The sequence below is a fragment of the Polyodon spathula genome, chromosome 19 (assembly GCF_017654505.1).
Source record: "Polyodon spathula isolate WHYD16114869_AA chromosome 19, ASM1765450v1, whole genome shotgun sequence".
Lineage (NCBI taxonomy): Eukaryota > Metazoa > Chordata > Actinopteri > Acipenseriformes > Polyodontidae > Polyodon > Polyodon spathula.
In genome coordinates, this window is record NC_054552.1 from 26,228,069 (window position 1) to 26,250,896 (window position 22,828).

The window sequence follows — 22,828 nt, forward strand, 5'->3', positions numbered from 1 at the left end:
CAATAAATATTCTTTCCAGGCACGTCCAACTGATTTTTCCGTTGATGTGTGATCTTATATACCCCGAACAATTAATTTGCAAACAATTAAGTATTACATACACACACACCCACACTTAAAGTACTGGCAAATAATTAGTAAGGACAGCCTACTAACCGTCCTACAACAGCACTTTGTGTGCTTACCAAATACTGTATTCTATTGCTCAACAATACTATTGACAAAATAGGATTTCCTTATTGTATCCTTGTGTCTTTGATAAGAATAGTCCACTGGTGAAGCACTAGCTGAAATGTCTATTTGAATAAAAAATAAATCACAAGCAAAAATGTAATGTTCAGTTGTTAAAGTAAACTTTTTAGTTTTATATAACTATGTTTTGATTTTTACAGTAATACAACTTAATATTTATGAAGTTATGGATTACACTCACCAAACACCTAAGGCAATCGAACATAAAATGTAACAAAATATAAGCCATTCATCAGATATTAATACCTAACCTTAAAATGTGTTATCAACACCTAAGCTTAAAATGTGACTCCTTTTTCAAAAAACAGAAGGAACGTTTTTATATTTCACTTTGGTTTAAGATGTCTTGCAGCAAAATAAACTCCTCTATTGTTCATTATAGGACATAGCCATGTGAAGGACTTCCCGGGGTTAAATAGCAGTTGGCCACTGGCCCCTTTTCATATGTGAGCACATGATCTGAAAGTGGAAGCAGGTGATTTTTAAATCCTTTGTTGTAGTGATGTGCATTTGAGGAGATTTTTGGAATCGGTTTTGAAACGGGTGTTTTGATTCCAGTTCCGGTTCCAAAACTATTTCGAAAAACATGACCGTATGTCAATGTGTGAGCAATTCTGGGATCAATTAGCTACTGACAACCAAACGAGCAAGATGGGCCAAATGGCCTCCTGTCGTTTGTAAACTTTCTTATGTCCTTATGTTCTTATAACAGTATTGTAAACTTAGTTGCTTTACTGCAAAGGAGAATCCACCCCTACAATACATCATCAGCAAGTGCATAAAAGCTCTGTGTGTTATTTTTTCATTGTTTCGGCTGCTCAGTCAAGCGCTGGGAGACCAAAATGGGCGTTGACTCCTTAGAGCCTGGAGGAAAGGCTACCCTCAGCTATGGATTCCATGAGGTTTCCCTCTAAAAAATAAAAAATTATGTGAGTAGGGTTTTTTTTTTGTGTGTGTGTGCTTGTATATGAACCATGTTAACTGCAAATTTCACAAAGCTTACAATTAAAAAAAAAAAAACTTTAACCACTTGGTATTTACAAACAGGTAGGTGTATATGTTAGGATCCCAAACTGAAATACGACCCCATGGGCTTGGGGTTACATTATATTTTTAGATAGCCGAAATCTTGTCGTATTCGTCTTGTGGTTGTCTTGCGAATAATCCCATCGAGTTTCAGAAAATTCACTTTACCCGAAGCCAATCTGAAGAAGCTCCGATCATCCCTTCACGTCAAAGTGAGACTACTTTGACTTTTAAAAACCTCTTAATGCTGTAATAATTACATTGCAGACCTTTTTTTTTTTCTAAGTATGAACGTGTCAATTATAGTCATCAAATGCATTTTTGACAGAAATGAATGTCTTTAACAATCAGTTTTTATTAAAAACATAATAGTAGTCGCTAGAACCGGATCTCTGATATCTATATCTGGTTCGTTGGTCCCAAAGCAGGAACTGGGTACCCAGTTTCAAAGGAAGAGGTTCGCACATCTCTACTTTATAGTGATTTTGAGGTTATACATTCCTAGCAAAACATTTCTGTTAATATGTAATTGTGTTTAAAGTGCTTTGTAAACTTTGATAACTATTGTGTAGTTTCAGTTGTTAGATGCTGTACTGACTGTACTGGGGCATTTAAAGTAACAGAGTGATTGGAACACATAGAGAATCTACTGGCAGCAGTCTCTTTGGGGTTTACTTACCAGTACAAATTGTATTGCCAGTAAGAATCCCTAAAAAGACTGCTGCCAGTAGTTTAATATCAGGGCTGAAGAAAGAGCAATACTTTATTCACTTTAATGGGTGATTATATTAAAAATGTGTTTTGTGCAGGTACTGGAAGCAGAAGAATTAGCTGACGTAAAAATCCTAAAGTAATATGTTTTCATTTAACGATTTTTCATTTTATGCTGCCCACTATTAGTTAGGGAGCAACACTAATTATGAATCCAGGATTAAAACATATTTTGAGTTTAGTCTTGAGCTACTATTTATAGTAATTTGCACCATTTTGTAACCAGTTCAACAAGACTTTTCGAAAGTGTGGCCAGCTGCCTCATTAGCCATTGTGTTTAAATTATTCAGTCTTGGCTGTATGTTAGTTATTGTCCTATATCAATGCATTATGGCAAAATAAACATTTAATTCTCAGTTATTGATATCAACCATTATAGTTTTGATAAAAAAAAAATTAAAAATGAATAGCAATTTTATTGTTGATATCATTAATTGTACTTATAGTAGCAAAATAATTATCAGAAATGGTATATTTATCAAGAAATAGCATGAGAAGGAGTGGTTATATTTTCTGATATCAGAAATGTGCCACTACACCCTAACGACCTAAAGTTAGTTACTTATTTCCCTGTTCCTTGTTTGCTATCTGGCTAACAGAATTGGAAAAGATTCATTTTGATTGCCCCATGACACCCTAAGTTAGTTACTTATTTCCCTGTTCCTTGTTTGCTATCCAGTTAACAGAAATGGAAAAGATTAATTTTGATTGCCCAACATATAGTGATTGTTAAATATCTGGTCGCCTCAGAGTAAGTAATTGCCTTCTTTACAAAAATAGATTTAAAAAAAAAAAAAAAGATGGGCAACTCATAACGTAGAGTTACCCCAAATCTAGCCCATTAAAAGCAAAATGACTAGGATCAATACTAGGGTCAATCTTTTTAAAAAAATAGGTGAGGGGTGGAGTAAAGAAGACAAGGAACAGAACTCACTGATTATGTTTCAACAGTGTTTTCAACAGCACTGTTTTGAATTTAATTTCTCATTAAATGCTCAATAAAATACATTTAAAAAACACCTCTGTAGTGTTTAAAAGATAGTAACGGTTTGAAGGTACTGTGAAAGAGGTAGTGTTTCTTAAGCCCTACACCAGCAAAACAGAATAGAAAATAATAGAATGTGGATAAAAGGGACAACAGACTTGCCATGAGCAATTTTGTATTGGTTGTTAATGGATAATATTTGGGTTACCCCCTACCTCTGTGCTTGCCGCTTGCTCATTAAAATATTTAGTATTTTTGCAAAGATGATACAGAGATATTTAATGAGCAAGGTAGGGTAAATGTGGTCAACAAATGGTGTACCAAAATTTGATTGTGTTTTAAATGATACCAATATATTTATTGAGCAAGACATGTAGTGGAGTAAATAAATAAATAAATAAATAAAGACCTGCTTGTTATGTCACAAACTGAACATTCATATTATAAGAATTTCTTTGGAAATGTCTTTTATGTCCTATTGTTCCTGCCACACTGAATGACTTTCATGGTCATAGTTTCATTGTGACTGCCATGGGAATGACGATATAAACACAAGATAAAACAAATCTCAATCTCTTTATAAGGCAAGTGAAGGATCATCTTTGTTTTGTCTAGTAATGGGTGGATGAGTACAGATTCTGATTTTGTTTGGTTCATATAAATTTAAATGGGTGCCTGATGGAAAAAATAATTTCGGGGTCACAAACATCAGTATGTCATGGTCGTGGGGTCACGTTATTTGTAAACTGTTATTTTTGGTAGTATTAGAGTTTCTTGATTTATGTTAAAATTTTATATTTACAAGAAAACAGGATTATTTCAACCAAGTTGTGGAACTTTAGAACACAGATTACTAGGGTACTTGTTTTTAAAGGCAATTCTTCACACAGCTTCCTGTTCTTTTACACCCAAGAGCTTGAGCGTGGATGTCAGCGAGCTACCGACCTCTTGAGGACAAAGGCCAGGGGTCACAGACATACTGTGACCCCGCCATTATTTTTTCATCAGACATGCATAACAGAAGTTTATTAAACTGCTAAATGAATAGCATGCCTGTTAATAAGTCTAGCCTCTAATTAAGAGGCTTAGGGGCTAATTTGTGGGTAGGGCTGTTTGCTTATGAATAGAGATTTCTCTTCAAATAAATGCGTATGGTTTTAATGAAGAAATTATATGCGTGTGGTACAAAATATTATCCAATTTGCTCCCTGAAACAGGTTTCTGTAAAGGTAACAACTGCTTCTGTACTGTATTACTCAATGTGATGTTAGTCTTCACAAACATCTTCAGCAAGCCGAGGGTGCTAATCCCCTCTCCTCCACTGGGGGCACTAGAATGATATTGTGGCGCCTGAGGAGTCCGATTAAGGACCTATTTTCTTCACAGCGAAAGAACCCCACAGCCCACCTAGTTTATTCCACCTACACACACTTGCAGATTAGCAGTGTCGTCAGGCTTCCAGTGACGCAGGTTTTTGTTTTTTTGTAGTCTGCACTATTTGCATATCTCCCTTTTTATCCACACTGCGTTTTCTTTACCTCTTTTAGAGGTGGAGTGTTACAAAGACAGGTCGCATAACCACATTTTGATAACACCACCTCTATAGAAGTCTTATATGCTTCTGTAATCTTAATAATGTAACAAAAAAACTGCCTGTAAGTTATGCAAATAATCCAAAAAGCTTGTCTTTTCAGAGGATCCACAGAAGCCTGGCTACACAATGAAAAATGATTGTGTGTCCAATTACTATTTACTAATTTACTAATTACTATTTTACCCTCGCATTTCTCCTCATTGCATTAATTCCCCACTTGGCTCAGGAGACCCGATGTTTCAGTTGGCATCCTCCAATCGAACGACCGAGCCAGCTTATTTTTTCACCCAGGAACTCGAGAGCAGGTGTCAGTGAGATACCGAGAGGACAAAGGCCAGCCCTGCAGGTGTCTGCCTTGGAGCTTACTGGGCGACTGGTTAGCAGAGCTTGCAGTGTAGCGCGATGAGGAGAAACAATCTCTGCCAGCTTTGCCTCCCTAACCCACAACAACGCCACAGCCAATTCGACTCTCCCTTCGGAGGCCCCAGCGAAGACACAAACACAGCCAGAACACAAACCTGTGCTGTATGACTCGTCCTGTGCACCATGTGGCTATCATTCTGTTAGGTGAGCTACTTTGGGACACCCGACACTGCAAGAACTCAGTAGGACTGGTCATGTTGTAGGGCATGCCTTAGATATATCTGTCCTGCTGTAGTGGGACAGCACGTCCCTGAGCTCTGTTCTTTGTTAATGGGGGAACAGGTTGACACATTTGCAGCTAGCTGGCTCATGTGTAGGACAATTAAGTAGTAGTAAATCTGAGAGATAAAAGATGAACTGACAATGTTGGTAATCTATCCTTTTAGATGCAGTGTACTAAACAAATCATTATCCAGTTAACAATTACTTCATTCATGTATGGCTGTAGTAAAGTTAATTCCCAGCTTTTTGTGGAATGTCACACCAAGGTGATAACTGGGGCCCTGATATGATGGCTATTACCCAAGTGTCTGCCGCTTGTTATGACTGGATATAATTAGTCATTCATTCATACATACATACGTACATACATACATAAATGCATACACAGATATAACCACTGAGAAAATTCCAGAAATAATGTGAAATGATCCATTTAAGTCAATGCAATACATATTGGGATATAGAGTTTTGGAGGGTAGTGCACTGTATATTTACAAACATGATAAATATAATCAAAGTATTTTCTACTAAAGTAGTTCTGTAAAAAGGCTTTGCTGTGCAAAATAAAAAGCCCTGTCTAATCAACATTGTGATCTTGTAAATTGCAACCCATTTTACAGCCATGTTTATGAACCTCCCCTGTGGTTTCAGCTTTACATACATTCTCATGAAATCTGTTTGGACCAAGTTGGGTGGGCAAAGTTCAATGAAAGATCGTTTTTTTTTTTTTTTTTTTTATACAAAATATAAATCTTTTATTATGTTCTACTAAAACCAGGTTAAGTTTTAAAGGACATCATAAAGCTTGGGTTGAGTTCAGACATTTCTAGTCAGGAAATTTCGATGACAGAAATGCAGCATGATGTTTATGGGTGTCATTTGAATGAAACATCAAAAGCTTCTTTCTTGTCAAATAAGAAAGTCTCCCATTCCAACCAAGAAACCATGCTGTCACTGATTACCATTCTGCAGTAAAAACAAACTTCAAATGCATTTCATTTTTCTATCATGAAATGTTAACATTTAAACCAACTAGCTTGGTGCGGACTAATCACACAGCAGATGGCAAATATTGAAGGAAGACTGATCAAACCAAAAAATAAATAGAGTTTGGCCATCACTGTTGGCTGAACAAAATGTTCCTAGCTGACAGAAAGGTACCACGTGTTACACAAATATAAACCATCGACCTACAAGGGGGAAAAAAAGGAATGTAGTTCTCCCAAGCGCTAAGCAAACTCCTGTGGAATTTCATGTCTTCGGGTGGAATATTTCTGCTCTACTTTGTGTATATATACACAGACAAGAAAATCTTTTAAGGTCAAAGGTCTGAGATTTTTTTTTTTTGTCTTGGGACCATGTGCAATAAAAACATTGATGACAAAAACACGCGATGCATTGCACCCAAGTTAGCTACAGCTAATTTACACTGGTAGACCCACAAACTAACAACTACAAATACAATGATAATAACAATAAAACAACAATAAAATTCCAGAAAAATAATAAAACAATAAAAAACAATAAAAGAAAATACAATAAAAGAAAATCAGCCAATGGAGGGGGGCTAGACATGATTACAAAGCTGGTCCTGTTTCAACCGTTTTTTCAGTTCAGTTAAAAAACTCTTGTAGTCTAATATGTTTCTCATGAAGTCTTGTAGTATATTCCAGAACATGGCACCCTTGATTGAGCAAGTTGCTTGTCCAAACTTGGTTCGAGGTCGAGACACTATACAGTCCCCTCTAGTGGTTGATCGAGTGACTCTTAACAGCTTTTACTAAGCAGGGCTGATTATGTTGCTAGCCGTCCAATGATAACACTGTGATTCCTTCCTACACTCGAGGCTTCTTCGTGTACGTAAGAGTGGGAGGCCTTTTTAAATGGTGGCAGACACAACACATTCTTGGGCTTGGATTACAGTTATTTACAAAGGGAACTGTTTATCAACAGCTTTGTCAGCAAAACACCCTCCACTCCGGCAGCCGCATACAAAGACCACACAGGTCCCAAAAAAGAGCTGGAGCGCTCTTCAGGCAGCTGCTAACCTGAGACAGTCTTGCAGATCTATGGGAAGACATTCCAGGAGCCAAATAGATGCATCTTTCTGTGCCGATCTGCTTCACATTAATTACGGAGCCTGGTAGCATAGTATGCAGAGCTGAGGGTGGGGTGCTTACCATTGATGGGTGTTAACCTACTGTCATTTTCATTGCTACTCCATAACAGTAAAATAAAATAAAAAGTGTTCATTGCAAAGCATAAAATGCCATTTGTGGACATAGTACCATTGTGTGACTTGGGTCTAGATTAGCTGGTCATCTGTTGATGATCTGCCATGTTAACACCCTTCCCGTTTAGGTTACAGTTGTGGTTATATGTTCAATTCACTAAAAAAAAAAATCAATACACTTGAGAAGGTACAGTACAAGGATGACCAACACGGCTTATTCAATGATTCAATGGTATAGTACGGGCGAGGAGCATGGGTTACAATCATTCTCAGTCTAAAAAAAAGGGGGCATTTATTTCAACCTTATGGCAAGAAGATAGCAATAGAATCTGAGTACATGCAAGATGAAAACTGGTAATACAAAGCAATACCTGCATGAAATGGTAAAGCACTAGCCATATTAATAATAAAACAAATGAAATGAGTCTTGCAATGGTCAATGGCCTCTCACAATAATTTGTGCAGAAAATATACTCCAGAACAATACCCAAACTGGGGCAGTTGCAATGTCTGGCTAATGTCAAATAGTCTGGCTACAATGGGCTGTCATCTCATTAGATCATTAAATTTAAAAAAAAAAAAAAAAAAATAAATAAAAAAAAAAAAAGAATCAGTAATTGTATTGTTTTCTTTGTCGCATTATTTGCTGTCTCTATGCATTTCAAAACAGAATATGCCATCACAAGATGATTATGATGTGAAACTGACTGAGACAGAACTGAAAAGCAAGCATTCTTTCAGCGTTATTCACTAACCCCACTGCATTCACCAGTATTCATTCTGCTGTATTCAGGTACTTCATTTTTACCAGTATTCATTCTGCTATATTCAGGTACTTCACAATCCGCATACCTTTTTAACACAATAAACATAATAATCTATGTACTGTATTTATAATATTTTATCTTAAGCAAATAACACCCTCAATGAAATGCATTGCAGTCATATCTATATATATATATATATATATATATATATATATATATATATATATATATATATATATATATATATATATATATATAATAAATAATTCTAGTTTTTTTATATAGCACCTTTCATAGTGGACCACCATCACAAAGCGCTTTACAAGATACGAGACTACGGTGTGTGAACTGTGCATCAGCTGCTGTCACTTACAACAACGTCTCACCCAAAAGACAGAGCACAAGGAGGTTAAGAGACTTGCTCAGGGTCACACAGTGAGTCAGTGGCTGAGCTAGGAGTTGAGCCGGGAACCGTCTGGTTATAAGCCTGTTTCTGTAACCACTGGACCACACAGCCTCCTATAATTATATTTTTGTAGCATAAAAATGTTAGAGAGAAGTGATGGATAATTCTTCCCAGTTTGAGCTGGGAGGTGTTGGCACACAGTACAGTAGCTTGGGTAGTAATTCCCACAATCCTACATAAGACTTCAAATACATTGCAACCAGTCTTCTAAAGTTTTTAATGAAGCCTAATAGACCCAACTGATATTCATATGCATTTCACTAAAATGATGGGGTTTTTTTAATGTATACAAAGCTGCTAAATACACTACCATTATGGGATTTGATTTCAACTTCTTAGTGAGTCTAGGTAAAGCAAGTTAAAACTCAGAGAAGTGTGGCAAATGTATAGTCCATAGTAAGTATGGGAGAGACCTGACAATTCAGGTCACCATGTTAAGATTACCATATTAAACTTACATTGAGGTTTTCCCTGCTCTCTCTGTTATATTACCCTCTATAATTAATTCATTTTGCTTTATAAGGTCGAATGAAACCTGCTGAATAATGTTCCGTTAACACATTGAATTACATACTGCTTTGTAGTTTTCCATATACTTAATGAAAAATATAACATTTTGAAATCTAACAATACTGTACTACTGTTTGACATCCAGTAGACTTCTGAGGTACCCTTTTGTGGTTTCTTTGATTAAATGAAATAAAAGATCTAAATTATATTCATTACAGTTTATTTTTTTATTGTCTCAATCCTAAAATTATAGAGGATGCTAAACTTTTGGCCATAGCCATATATAAATATTTTCTAAGATCACTTATATCCAATTCATTCCCAAACAGAATTGGTGTCTGCAAAGGACTAAATTCTCCCTTACCAGATAATCACTTAATGAAAGTACCAGTCGGTTTCCCTGAAGAAACGTTCGCAAACTATTATCAGAACAAACTACAGTATCACAGACCAAGGCAACAAATGGAGTTGGCACATGTACAGCACAGCAGCCCTGACAGACGATTGTGAGGGATTACCAGGGTGTATGAGTTCATTCCCTTACCATGTGGTTCTATTCTGCCAGTAGTTCATTATTGTGTTTTTGTTACCATTTCCCATTGGAACAGGAACCATACCGTTAACATTGAAGATTACATTGAGACTGCTTCACTGCAAGGGCACTGCTGAGGGGCACCTCTTATTGACCTGTACCTGCTGTTGATTTCTGCATCGGTTTCAAATCTTCTTCATAGATGTTTTGTTTATGGTGAAAATGGTGACAATGCTATGCCTTTACCAATTCCAGTTTGCAGTGCTTGGTGACTTCCGACGCTGACTTCTGTTCTGGTGGCATTTTTCTAGTAATATAGTAAATCCAGGAATCTGTCGTTTTTCTTTTTGTGTCTTTAACTCTTTCTGCCTGCAGGAACATGAAAACAATACACATGGAAGCATATCCAAGACTGGGCCAGTGTAACAGGTCTGGAGTGCTTTTTAAAGTGCTCACAGGTCAGCACTGAGAACCACGTTATGTTGTTTTTATCTTTAAAATACAAATTTGTCATTGTTTGTCATTTTACTGCTGAAAGATCTTTTGTAAAGTGTACTGACAAGCTTACAATCAGGTACGCATCTTCCAAAGTTGGCATAATCATTCATTTTATGCTCAGGTTCTGTTAAAACCCAAAATACCATTGAATGGGCCCACACTGTGAGGTGAAGATGACACCAGTGTTAACAGCACACGGTTTTCAATTCATCATTAGCCTTCGTAGTAGCTGTTTTTTTTTGTTTGTTTTTTTTCCATTAGTTTGAAATGTGGCAAGGTGTTGGGGTACCAGTAAATTAAAAAAAAAAAAAAACTATACACATTTAAACTTGGAAATATAAGATTTCTTATTATAAGATAAATTAAAATATGAATAATTGTCAAAATCAAAATTGGTAATAAACGTCAAGGCTGATATATTGTACCAATAAACTCCTTTTCATTCTGAAACACCTGAAAATATACATACACTTATTTTAACTTGTGTATCTTAAATGTCCTTCCAATGTTTTAGTCAAACATCTTTACAAATATCTTGTGTTCACCTTTTCCCCCTCTCTTTAGTGGAAAATACATAGACTATAAAAATTTTGAGATTCAATAGTATTTTTTTTCTCTAAATGGCTAAAAAAAAAATCCAAATATTCCTTTAATTTACACTGCAGGTGTATTGTATAAATATTGTATAAAATAAGGCAGTCTTTCAGTAGGATATCTGATACAAAATATCTGGGAAGAAAAATCTTTGAATTCCAAGGATGTTTTACATGTTAGTTCTCCTGTTATTGAGACCTGGGAAGGTTACAATGTTACCCAAAAGGTGCATGGCTGGGATAATCACAGCTTCAGTGTGTATGCATACATTTTCCACTCCCTTAGGAGGAAACAGCTTATTCCTAATGACATCATCCCAAGTAATGGACAAAATATTAAAACATATGTATCTATTCTTACAGTGCAATAGAAAAGGAGTCATTCTGTTTTTGCATTATGAAAATAAAAGGTTTATACATCAATAAAGTGTTTATGTATGGATATGACTCGTAAAACTGTGATGCTTTTAAAAGTCAGCTTTGGCTTTTTTTCTTCTTCAGTTTTTATAAATTCATAGAAAATATTGAATATCTAACAAAATAAATAAAATCAATAAAAGTCTAAATCATAAATGCTAATGATCAAGTTTGGAAAGCTTAAATTGCTTCTTCTTTTATACAATTGCCCATCTTCGCAGACTCCACCCAACTGCTCCTTTGGGACTTGGGAGATGTGGTTCAGTAGACTTGTTGATGAGAAACAGTGAGAACGGAGAAGTTTAAAATGAAGACTGAATGTAGCACAAGAGTTTAGAAGTGTTTGCACCTTAAAAAGTAAAAACCTAAATATGTGAACTTAACATGTACAGTATGTACACAGTACTCATGGCTTCTTTCAGTGTAATTTCTTCAAACTGTGTCGTCCTAGCCTTGTATCAGACCACAGCAGTCCCATAGACAACACTCATCATTACTTTCTTGAAATCTGTGTCAGGACAACACTTGTTTCTGTCTATTTATTTTTCCACCTGGCGTGCTTGCCCGGCGAGGTATACACAGAAGGAATCCCTTGTCATCTGAACCATAAAATCTTTAGGATTGTCACAGGCCGCAGGAACCAGTTGCAAACGCTTCTTTTGTTTTTTAAAAACATTTTTGTATGTAGTTAATGATAAGTATGTAGTTTTAAGGTACACCTGGTCTGGTCTCACTGAGATATTGCCATAACAGAAACAGTCTGTATCTTCATTCAGGTGGAGGTCGAAGACTCCTTAGCTTCTTTTCATCCAGTTTTTTCCAGTACTTGAAGTTGTTATCCAGGTGTTGCATTAGGTTGGGCAGGTCTGCAAATTCTATACGACAAAAAACAAGATATTTACTAAAGAGAGCTGCTGTAAAACAGTTATGTACTCAAAACTGAAATGTGAAGTTAAAACTATTTATTATTTTTAAAAAAACAAACAACAAAAAAAACCTTTGACAGCAGGGTCTGAAAAACATAGCATTATAGGTCCCCATGTGTTGCTACAACTGTTTAAATAATGTACCTGTAATTTTTCTTTTCATAGTTAACATTCTCACAACTTTTTACAGTTATAACCGTCCTCTAAATCAATGCAGGAGGACCGATTTTAAAAATAAAACATAAAAATAAAAAATAAAAGTGCTCCAGCTTCTCTGTTCTGTACTACATAATGGATCGTTATTGCTGTGTTACCTGTTTGACAATGTGGGCAGTATAATCTTTACACTATCAGTGCACTAGAGCAGCCATTTTTAAAAGAGCTTTAATTGTGCTCCTTGTGTCTGGTATAAAAACTAAAGTATCTACATATGTCATATTGCATTGTTAAGTTTTTAAATTCCAGTAATTAACTAAACTCAAACATTATATGTTTTCGCTTTCATATTTTCATTAGAGAGTGAAAACTGTATGACAATTAACAAGAATCACCACATAGTGCAGGGAATGAGCAGTGGAGCGTAGTAAAAGAATGCTTCTGTAACAAATACAATTTATTAAGGGCAACACACATCTGGTATACTGCAGACCAGTAGTGCATTATTTACTTAGTAACATTGTCATGAAGCTCTAAGCACTGAAAGGGGCCTGGTATCAGCAGGGAAGAAACATCTGCATTTTAGCCAAGAGCATACTACAAAAAGAGAACATTCAGTGAAGCTCTGCTGTGTTGTTGCTTTTAGTCTCAATCACATTATAGTTTTTCTGTCTCTGCTGACGGATTTATACAGTCAGTTGTTTTTCTTTGGTAGCGTATCCAGTCCCGATGACTTGTTTGAACATTAAGCCTTAACACTCCGTGATCTATATTGGAAAACTACAGTACTGTGGAACTACTCATTCAGTAGATATATTCATATCAATAAATACGAATCACACTTTTGTGCATAGACATACATTCTTTGCTACACATATATAGATGCATATATAGTCTACTCGCCATCATCTGTCATGTCTTGCTTACTGACCATCTTAATGCAAATAAATAATTTCCTCCAATTCCTCCTGGTTAGCACAAAACCAAAAATGTGCAAAAGCAGCATATTGAAAAGAGGCATTTTAGAATTGTTAATGAAAATCCATATCCATATTCACAAACAACTCTTGAATGTTAGTATAACTTAAGTGTGCTTTCAAATAGGGGGGAAAAAAAAAAAAAAACATTAATTTGACACACTCAAATGAGCCTCAATGTTGTTTCTGAATATTATTGGTAATTCGGAATCTAACGAGTATATGAAACATAAAAATAAAAACATTTTGTACTTACCATCCCAAGCATCAAACATATCTGTTATGAAGTAATCAATGAAGGATATCTGTGACTTGGGGATGCTACATGTGTTTCTGTCAAAAACAGGCATTACCACAGGGAGGCCAAGCCTTTTTTCTTCATCAGTCTGCACAGTAAAAATGACATAATATTATTATAAATGTAACCCTGAAAAACATCCTAACACGTGACGGGAGATCTACCAAACCTTTGCAACTATACAGCTACACATCTTCCAAGCAAAACCAGCTCTACTCTTTCTTTGAAGGTCCACCGATATATCCACTTGTATTAAGGTACCTTTGTTTTAGCCATTTCTCGCTGGGAGGCTGAACTAAATGTTACAAGCAATAAACAGTGAGATACACCCTCCAACACATCTATCAATACGAAATCAAAGTGAGCACTAACGTCTCACTAAAGAAAATCATTAGGATTATTAATGCTGTTCTCAAAGTGTAACAGATGGACACCCACCTCCTCTACAATGAGGGGGATTCACACAAAATGTATATTTTGTAAAAAAAAAAAAAAAAAAAAAAAAATCTCCATTCATTTCATAGATTACGTTTGTATTAAACATCTGTGGGTTTAACATTTATGTGTTCTCTATGTAACAGGCAGTGCCATTGTAATAGTAGCTGATCCTACATTGGCAGGATGTTCATTTAATTTGACATATCAAGATCAGCAAGAAAAGTAACCGTGATGGATGTATTGGAAATCGTTTTTGAAACACAGCACAACCCTGTGGTAGTTTGCATGATTCTTTTGTAAACACAGCAGTGCCTTATTATCAATATCTGCACAGAACCCAGATATAAAGGTGCACTGCATTGCTGCAGTTAACCATTACTGCAATGTGTGTGCCAATAAAAAAAAATAAAATAAAAAAAAAATATATATATATATATATATATATATATATATATATATATATATATATATATATATATATATATATATATATATATATAATAAATTACACAGATAATCCCATTAAATGATGGCTTGCTTACCTGTGCAAAGTATTCTTCTGAAATGCGCCCTGCCCATTCAATACACAGCTCTAGTGGTCTACAGGGATTGGAAATGTCGGCACACTTTATTAGCATGCGTTTGATGAGAATACGGTTTTCAGGAGATGTCAAGATGCTTTTGACAGAATCAGCGTCCCCATTTGCCTATACAGAGAAAGACAGTTTATATAGGTTCAGGGCAAATTAAATACTGTATTATTTGTCATCCTTACATACTGGAATTCTAATGTATTGAGATGACTATATAAATCTATACATCATTTATATAATTTACACATGTATTTATTCTATACTGTCTAATACATAACACATACCTATTCTTCTATAGGGTGATGTTCTGTCTTTTTCATTACAAAGATGCCCAGATCCTTTAAAATCCCAGTGCCCTACATTCCTCATTCTCATGTGAAACTTGGTGGTTGCCTGTTAGATTCCTGCGTTGAGTAGCAGTCCCCAGTACCCATCACTGAACACTGGAGCTACATTTAATCGCCGTTTCAGGATTCCCTTTTTAACTGAAGGTTGTATTTAGTAGATTTCGCTTCAGTAGCATCCTATATACGTGGATATGTTAGGATCCCAAGTAATAATATGAGCTTGATGTTCACATTGGATCATTTAAATGGCTTATTAGAATTATCCACAATAAACTTCAAGCCCAAATGATCATATTTGTACTTGGGATCCTAACACTGCAACTCCATGAGTTGTATTTTGGCCTGGGACCGTAAGAGATTTGCACTGGAGCATCTACAGAACTCTAGCACTTTGTTCCCAGAATGCTTCGGGATTTCTTTTAATGAAATTATTATTATTATTATTATTATTATTATTATTACTAAATTAAAATTAAATACCATAGGCTCCTTTGATTTTAGAATATAGAAACAAAATCGTCTACGTGAATTTAAACTTTATTTTTTATTTTTTATTATTACAACAACAAATTCACCAGCCAGATTATATTTAATTAAATACAACACTGATGAGATAATAAGACACACTAGTTTGTAAGAGGACTTGTAAGTAAACTGGAATAAAATACATCCAATTTATAAACTTAAACTTGTCCATTTGTAATGTGGGTTTACAGTGGAATATTAAATGCTGCTGGATTTTTATATGCAGCGTTTTAAAACCTTACATAAGTTGAATTTAGATTGTGATCAAGTCTTAAAATTGCATTTGTTTTAAGGATGGGCTGAAGGGCTGTACAGCACTGCTGTGTTTCACTTGACCTTGCTTACCCCATTCTCTTCCAGTGCTGCCAAAGGCTTGTTAATGCTGTTTACAAATTTGTTGACGTGCTCGAAGTGCTTTGTCATTTCAGTTGCCAGGACCATGTCGATGATGGCTTGCCGGAGTGTTCGATATTCATTTCTACATAAAAATAATAAGAATGATGCTACTGTTCACCTCTTTTAATGGGGGTGTTTCAGCAGGCAAGACAAGCTCCATTGTGTGCATTCTGTGGTCAAAGGGAGTCCTTGCATGCTAAAGATATTGGTACAAGATTAAACCTAAAAGCATAGTACAGATTTTCACATGATCATAAAAAAAAAAAATGATCCACTTTTTTTTTTTTTTTTTTTAAATCCACTGATATGAATGCAAACTCTTATGGTCAACTGACTTGTATTGTGCTAATATTCTATAGATTCTGCACATGCACTGTATCATATAAAGCAAACACACTACATACATACATACATATATATATATATATATATATATATATATATATATATATATATATATCACATACACACATACACACACACACACACACACACACACACACACACACACACACACACACACACACACACACTATTTTACTCCAGTGTACCAGGAGGTGGGGGGATATTCAGAATTGGGAACTTGCCTCTCCATGTTTTTAAATATATTACACTTTTCATCTCGTGTAGTGAGTTGGAAGGCCAGCGCTGCATGGTGGCTCTCTAACACAGCTGTATCATTATAGAGAATAGCCAGCTCACTTCCTGCATTGCACAGGAAGGAGTTTGTCCTTCCGGGGTGATCCACGTCATGGACAGTGGCAGCGATGAGGGCGGCTACTTCATCAATCTGGTCAAGACTTTGCTGTAAAATAAATAAGGTGTGGATAGGGTTGTTAAAAATCCATTATAAGCCAACTGGACCAAAAGCAGAGTACAGAGTAGCAACAGCAACAACCCTCTGCAGGTGGCCGACATACAGCACACACGTTTGTGTTGGTATTTAACGCAAGTTAATAAATAAATAAATAAATAAATAAACAATTCAAAACTAAATCTCCTTTAGACAAATCGGTAGCGAGCTCCTGTCGCTAGAGACAGTGAGTCAATTTCTGAAAGTAATTCTTAGTTGTTTTGTTCCAGTCTGTCTTTCATGTGACACACACAGTCTTGAACATTCCTTTCATATAAACCCTGACCGCTTTCTGATAACAAAAAAAAAAAAAAAGTATATATAATATATATATATATATATATATATATATATATATATATATATATATATATAGACACACACACACACACTTTTCCCAATTTGGAAATGGGAAAAGCAAAATCCACATGATGAATTACATGTCTTGTTCCAAAAGTGGTGAAAACAAACCTATTGTGCAGTATTTGCTTTATTTTAATGTTCCTAATGGGTCTCAAGTATTCTTTAGTGTACAAAACATATATTTCTTTACTCTTACCTTTACCCTTTCTTTGCCAAGGAAATAGGCTGTTGCATGCAGTACGTCGGCTGAGTGCGTGGAGTTGTGATAGGAGTTTGTTTGATGATAATTTGCTTCGATCACTTGTAGCCAAGACCTTAAAGTTACTTCGGAGCAATTTAAGAATTCACAGACTCCAAAGCGAGAAAATACTTTGAGACCAAGATAAACCAAAGGCCTAAATGAAACAATAAACAGGTAATGTATTACAGAATTTAAATAAAGAAGGAAATACTACTCCTACCTCTTCATTTACACTTCAGGAGCTGCCCTTGAGCAAAGTAAGGATTGCTTTATTATGTTAACATTTTCATTCAGACTTCAAAACGTCTGACTCACACTAAATAGATAAATTGTGTTTGTGAAGACAGTACTCAAAACCAAAAGAGTATTTAATCAAATTTAACATTTTTCTAATCTACTCTAATCTAATCTTTATCTACTCAGTACGGTGTAACATGGAAGTCACACTTGCTTTTGTTGTTTTTGGATAGTCAAATAACTAAATACAATACTATAAATAAAGTGCTGCATCCTGGTACTATTGGTCACATGATCTGATTGCAGCTAGACCACTGGCGTGAGTCTGAACTACAACACATGATGTAGGTACCAGGAAGCAGCAGAAACATTTCATCAATAGCGTTATCCTTGAAATATCTGCATATTGACTTTGAAACCTTGTTTAGTTCTGAAGCCATTACAAGGCAGTAAAAGGAAACAGGATTTTAATATTGGTATTTAAAGCGTGAATATTCGATAAACTTAGGACTTGTGGTCGGTAAAGAAACAATTTCCAATTGTAAAAGCACACACCAAAAACACACTAACCTTTTGATTGTCACACCCTCCAGCTTACAAATATCAAAGTCCCAGGAGTCTTCATTTTCCATGGTCTGGGCTACGCGGGGTGGGATGTCATTGAGAGACAGTGGAGTGATCAGGTGACTGGGGATATGATGGGGATCTGGAGAAAGGAACACAGTTTCTCTCTTTTTCTTTGTATGTTTTGTCAATTTTACTTCAAATATTTTGATTTGACCAATTTCCATGGTATTTCTGCCTCCCACAGATTTGAATATAGAAAAGAAACTGTCGTGGCAAAAATAAAAACAATGGTTTTATAATTGTTACTTAGATGTCTAATGTTTTCATCGCACTCAGATTGCTTTACTTAAAACAGTAAATCAGCACACTTGAAACATTTGCACAGCTAATTTATACTTACGTTTTGTAACTAAGAGGTATTCGTTCCCTGATAACCTCCGCAAACCATCCTGCACAAAAAAAAACAAAAAAAAAAATTGTCATTACATTTCCAGTAAAAATATTCTTTCTAGAACTCCTACAAAAACACACTTTGTACGGCATTTTGTCCAAATCAATGTATTGATAATAAACTCTAAACTGACATGTATAAAATGAGCAAAGAATTAAACCAGTTATTAAACTAATATTAAACACAATTACTTCAAGAAGTATACATGACAGTTTAACAAGTTTACTGCATCTTCTGGAAAACTGGGAGTGGAAATTTGCAGGAATGTATGTTCTCCAGAATTGACCAATGTCATCACTCCTTTCCTCAGTAATTTATGCAGTCTTGGACACAGAAGCAACGGCCAACCAAGCGTCTTTATAGGATGCATGCATTTAAAATGTTCCCATAGTAACATTGTACATTAAACATCAGTACATGCGTATCGTACACACGGTGTTAAAGCTGGACATGTTACAGTACTTTTAAGCTGGCTGAGTGGAACATTAGTAACAATTCTGGTGTGTATATTATGAAAAGCCCTGTTTACTTGTATAGTGAGAAAGGAAGTAAAACTGGCCTCACCTTTGATCTATGCATTGTCTGAACTTGCAATTGTTTCTACACACAAAGTCTATTTTAAGACACAATCTGGAGTTGCGAGTCCAAGGAAAATACAATGCACAGCTAAAATATTCTTATTATGAAGTATTATCTCCTTTTGCTAATAGTTATTGTTTCATGAGTCACCCAAACAAACTTTGTATCTCATTGATATTTTCTGTGAGTTTTAATTATTATATATATATTTTAATTTCTTAAATTAAAGAACAAACCTTTTTTTACCTTTTCTTTTCTAAATAAAAAATAAACCCTACAGAAATACTTCACCATAGATCACTGGGGTGATAAATTAATTATCTGTAATTGACTGGCCCCAGTACGCAGATGCCGCTATAGTTTTGGTTTCAACTTTGTTTCCATTAATGGTTTTCAACCATTAATACATCGGCAATGGTAAAGATAGAGTGGTGTCCTTTGGAACAAACACTTTGTCTCTTTAAAACTCTAAACTTTCAACGGGATTATTAGTGCAAACGATAAAAGGGGAGTCAAAATGTTAAAATTCCCTGTGTGCAACACTAATTGTCATTTTTCAGCAGGAAAAAAAAAAAAATAACTGTGCCACAGCTATAGTGCTCCGAGCCGAAGTAGCAGTCTCTGCTGACAATTTCCTGTGGTGGATAGAATTTGATAGGATTTGTAGTTCAAGTAATTTTTATTTTTATGTCACTATTTCTGTCGCATGTGCGTTTGAGTGTTTGAGAGTTAGTGATTTTCCATCAGGTCTGCTCAGAAAGACAAGTGCCCTACTTTCTTAACTCTGTCATTTTCACAATGCTTCCCTTATCACTGAATACTACCCTGCCCATCACATCTCAGTATCTCTGCTAAATGCCTAACATGGATGCAGTTCAGTTGTGGGTGGTATGCCATTTTTGTGGTTTCAAGTTGAAGTTAATTTAATTGTCAATTTTTTTAAGGAATTTCCTGACTTTTTTGTAGCCTCAAGCTTAAACCACAAAAAGTTTATTACACACACACTCAATTAATAAACCACTTCCATTCAAACCACAAGTGATTTCAAACCCGATAAGAGACGAAAACACATACTGCAGGTTAATCCGTAAAATAACAACTTTAAAATAATTTACAGTTGATCGTACCTGGGAAGTGCATATTTGTACTTGTATAAGACTGTTTTTTAAATGTTTCCAATATAAAAGGAGGCATCTGGGATTGAAAGGGACCCTTCTAATTTGAGAGATTTATTTATTTTTTCTTTACTGATCTACTGTAGTACAATATATTGGATAATAAATTACAATAATTTATCCATTGTTTCCACAACATAAAAGGCTACATCAACATGCATTTCAGCAATACTTTCCAGACGTGAACACTCCAGTATGATCAAGGCACTGTTCCAAGTAAGCTGCCATTTGATGTAGCTGTTGTTCTGATTGTATTGTAACCCTGCTTATAAGAACAATTCAATTAGACTGAAAGGATTTCTCCTGGGTTTTGTTTGTGCACCTCACATACAGTAAGTATGATTCGCTCTAGTGCCAGACAGGCACTTCCGTTTGACTTTGCGAGCTATCGTTCTGTGGCAACACTGCTGAGTGTAGATTTCATTTAATGTAAATGAGGTTTAGAAGAATTATTATGCAACACAAAACCACGTTACCCAACTACTTTTAAACACCTTGCCACCCCCCCCCCCCCGGATTAATTCTGTGGACAACCATACCATGTATAGTACAGATAATAAAAAAACACAGAAAAAGAGAGATGCTTTTTATAAAAACAAATGATTTATTGTTTATAAAATGTATTTTAGCATGGCCAGCTCAAATCTGACAGTGTACAATGAAACTCTGACGTGTAGGGAACATGGATTTATTTTATTTTTTTAACAGATTGGATAATAAATAAAAACAAACAAACAAAACATGCATAAAAAATAATAATTTTAATTTTTCATGCCAGGAACCTGATCATGTGGTGCACGATGGAGATATTTATTGTGGCTTCAAAGCCATTCAATGTGGCAACCTAATCCAAACAGCGGGCTTGTGACGTGCATCTGATCCACAAAAACTGTCCATACGAAAAACAAATATTCTTATAAGAAAATAGATCCTTCTGCCTTCAAATGTCGTCATTTCTCTTTTTTTGTAAAGATTTTGTCTGAAAATGTTTGTTTACTGCACCGAGGTAGGTCTGTCATACAGTGCAGCAATAACACCGCAAAACATTCGTTTTCACAACTGTCTACTGACAGCATCCAATGCCGGAAATACACGAATAGGACATCATTGTGAAGCCCCAAATCTCCTCTTTCGAACTGTGCCAAGCAGGGTTGTCTCTTACAGTGCCTGAGTAAAAAGATGTAAAGGGCCAGGTCGCTGTTGGGATTTTTAACATGGGGCAGACCCTAAAGTGTTACAGTTTTATATTGGAGGTGCCCTGGAGGAACTTTTTAAGTGGTGAAGTTTTAAGGTGTTTTGGTTTTTTTTTTTTGCATTCTAGAGATGGGAATCTAACACACATGACATCCCTATAGCCAAAAGAGGATAATTCTTTATTCACACATAGAAATCAGGGGATGTTTTTGAACAAAAACAATAAAATACATTGACTGTGTTTACATTTCAGCCAGATGGTCTTGTAAAAACAAAGACATTTTTAAAAGTTGACAGCCCATAATGATTAACAGTAATGACTACTTAATAAAATAAGTGACTAAAACTGAAAAGCATAGACACAATTTATGTTTAAAAAGTTCTATTGCTAGTTCAGAGAATATTTGACTTTCCTTGTAAAACTATAGAGATTCACAGATCCCACGTGCGTCTTTCAGTTGAAATTTGCAGTTTAAGCAGCGATTGATTAATATTCTGTGTGTTGTGGTCAGGGGCAGCAGATACTGAATATTCTGAGAAGGCTGCCTGGAGAACACATGATCAAAGTACTACTATAAATCCCAGCATGTTGGCTAGGGAAAGTTGGCACAAGGAAGTAACAAAGGACAAATATAATCATCTCAGGGAAGTAAATTTAAATGAGTTTATTATAAACAATAAATTTAAGATTATTGCTGCAATAGCAACAGATGGCCACTCTGACACTGGGGAGGAAAAACGCCAGCATTTTCAGCAAAAATTTCAACCAACTTTCGAACAGCTAATCAGATTGAACATAAGGAAGTTTACAAACAAGAGGAGGCCTTTCGGCGCATCTTGCTCATTTGGTTGTTAGTAGCTTATTGATCCCAGAATCTCATCAAGCAGCTTCTTGAAGCATCCCAGGGTGTCAGCTTTAACAACATTACAGGGGAGTTGGTCCAGACCCTCACAATTCTCTGTGTAAAAAAGTGTCTCCTATTTTCTGTTCTGAATGCCCTTTACCTAATCTCCATTTGTGACCCCTGGTCCTTGTTTCTTTTTTCAGGTCGAAAAAGTCCCTTGGGTCGACATTGTCAATACTTGTTAGAATTTTGAATGCTTGAATCAGATCGTCGGGTAGTCTTCTTTGTTCAAGACTGAACAGATTCAATTGTTTTAGCTTGTCTGCATATGACATGCCTTTTAAACCGGGAATAATTCTGGTCGCTGTTGTTTGCACT

The 22,828-nt window shown here is 35.6% G+C and overlaps 1 protein-coding gene across 2 annotated transcripts in view; it reads right to left on the reverse strand.

Moving 5' to 3' along the window:
* Positions 1–10,608: 10,608 nt before the first annotated feature.
* Positions 10,609–22,828, reverse strand: part of LOC121294757 (high affinity cAMP-specific and IBMX-insensitive 3',5'-cyclic phosphodiesterase 8A-like) — a 67,431-nt gene continuing 55,211 nt past the window's right edge. For both annotated transcript variants that reach the window (XM_041218826.1, XM_041218825.1), the window contains exons 15-22: positions 18,607–18,655; positions 18,210–18,345; positions 17,358–17,556; positions 16,533–16,750; positions 15,895–16,027; positions 14,627–14,791; positions 13,605–13,734; positions 10,609–12,164 (exon numbers count right to left, since the gene is read on the reverse strand). In XM_041218826.1, the coding sequence (XP_041074760.1) occupies positions 12,058–12,164; positions 13,605–13,734; positions 14,627–14,791; positions 15,895–16,027; positions 16,533–16,750; positions 17,358–17,556; positions 18,210–18,345; positions 18,607–18,655 (1,137 nt within the window). In that variant the 3' untranslated portion in view covers positions 10,609–12,057. The remainder of the gene's footprint in view (positions 12,165–13,604; positions 13,735–14,626; positions 14,792–15,894; positions 16,028–16,532; positions 16,751–17,357; positions 17,557–18,209; positions 18,346–18,606; positions 18,656–22,828) is intronic.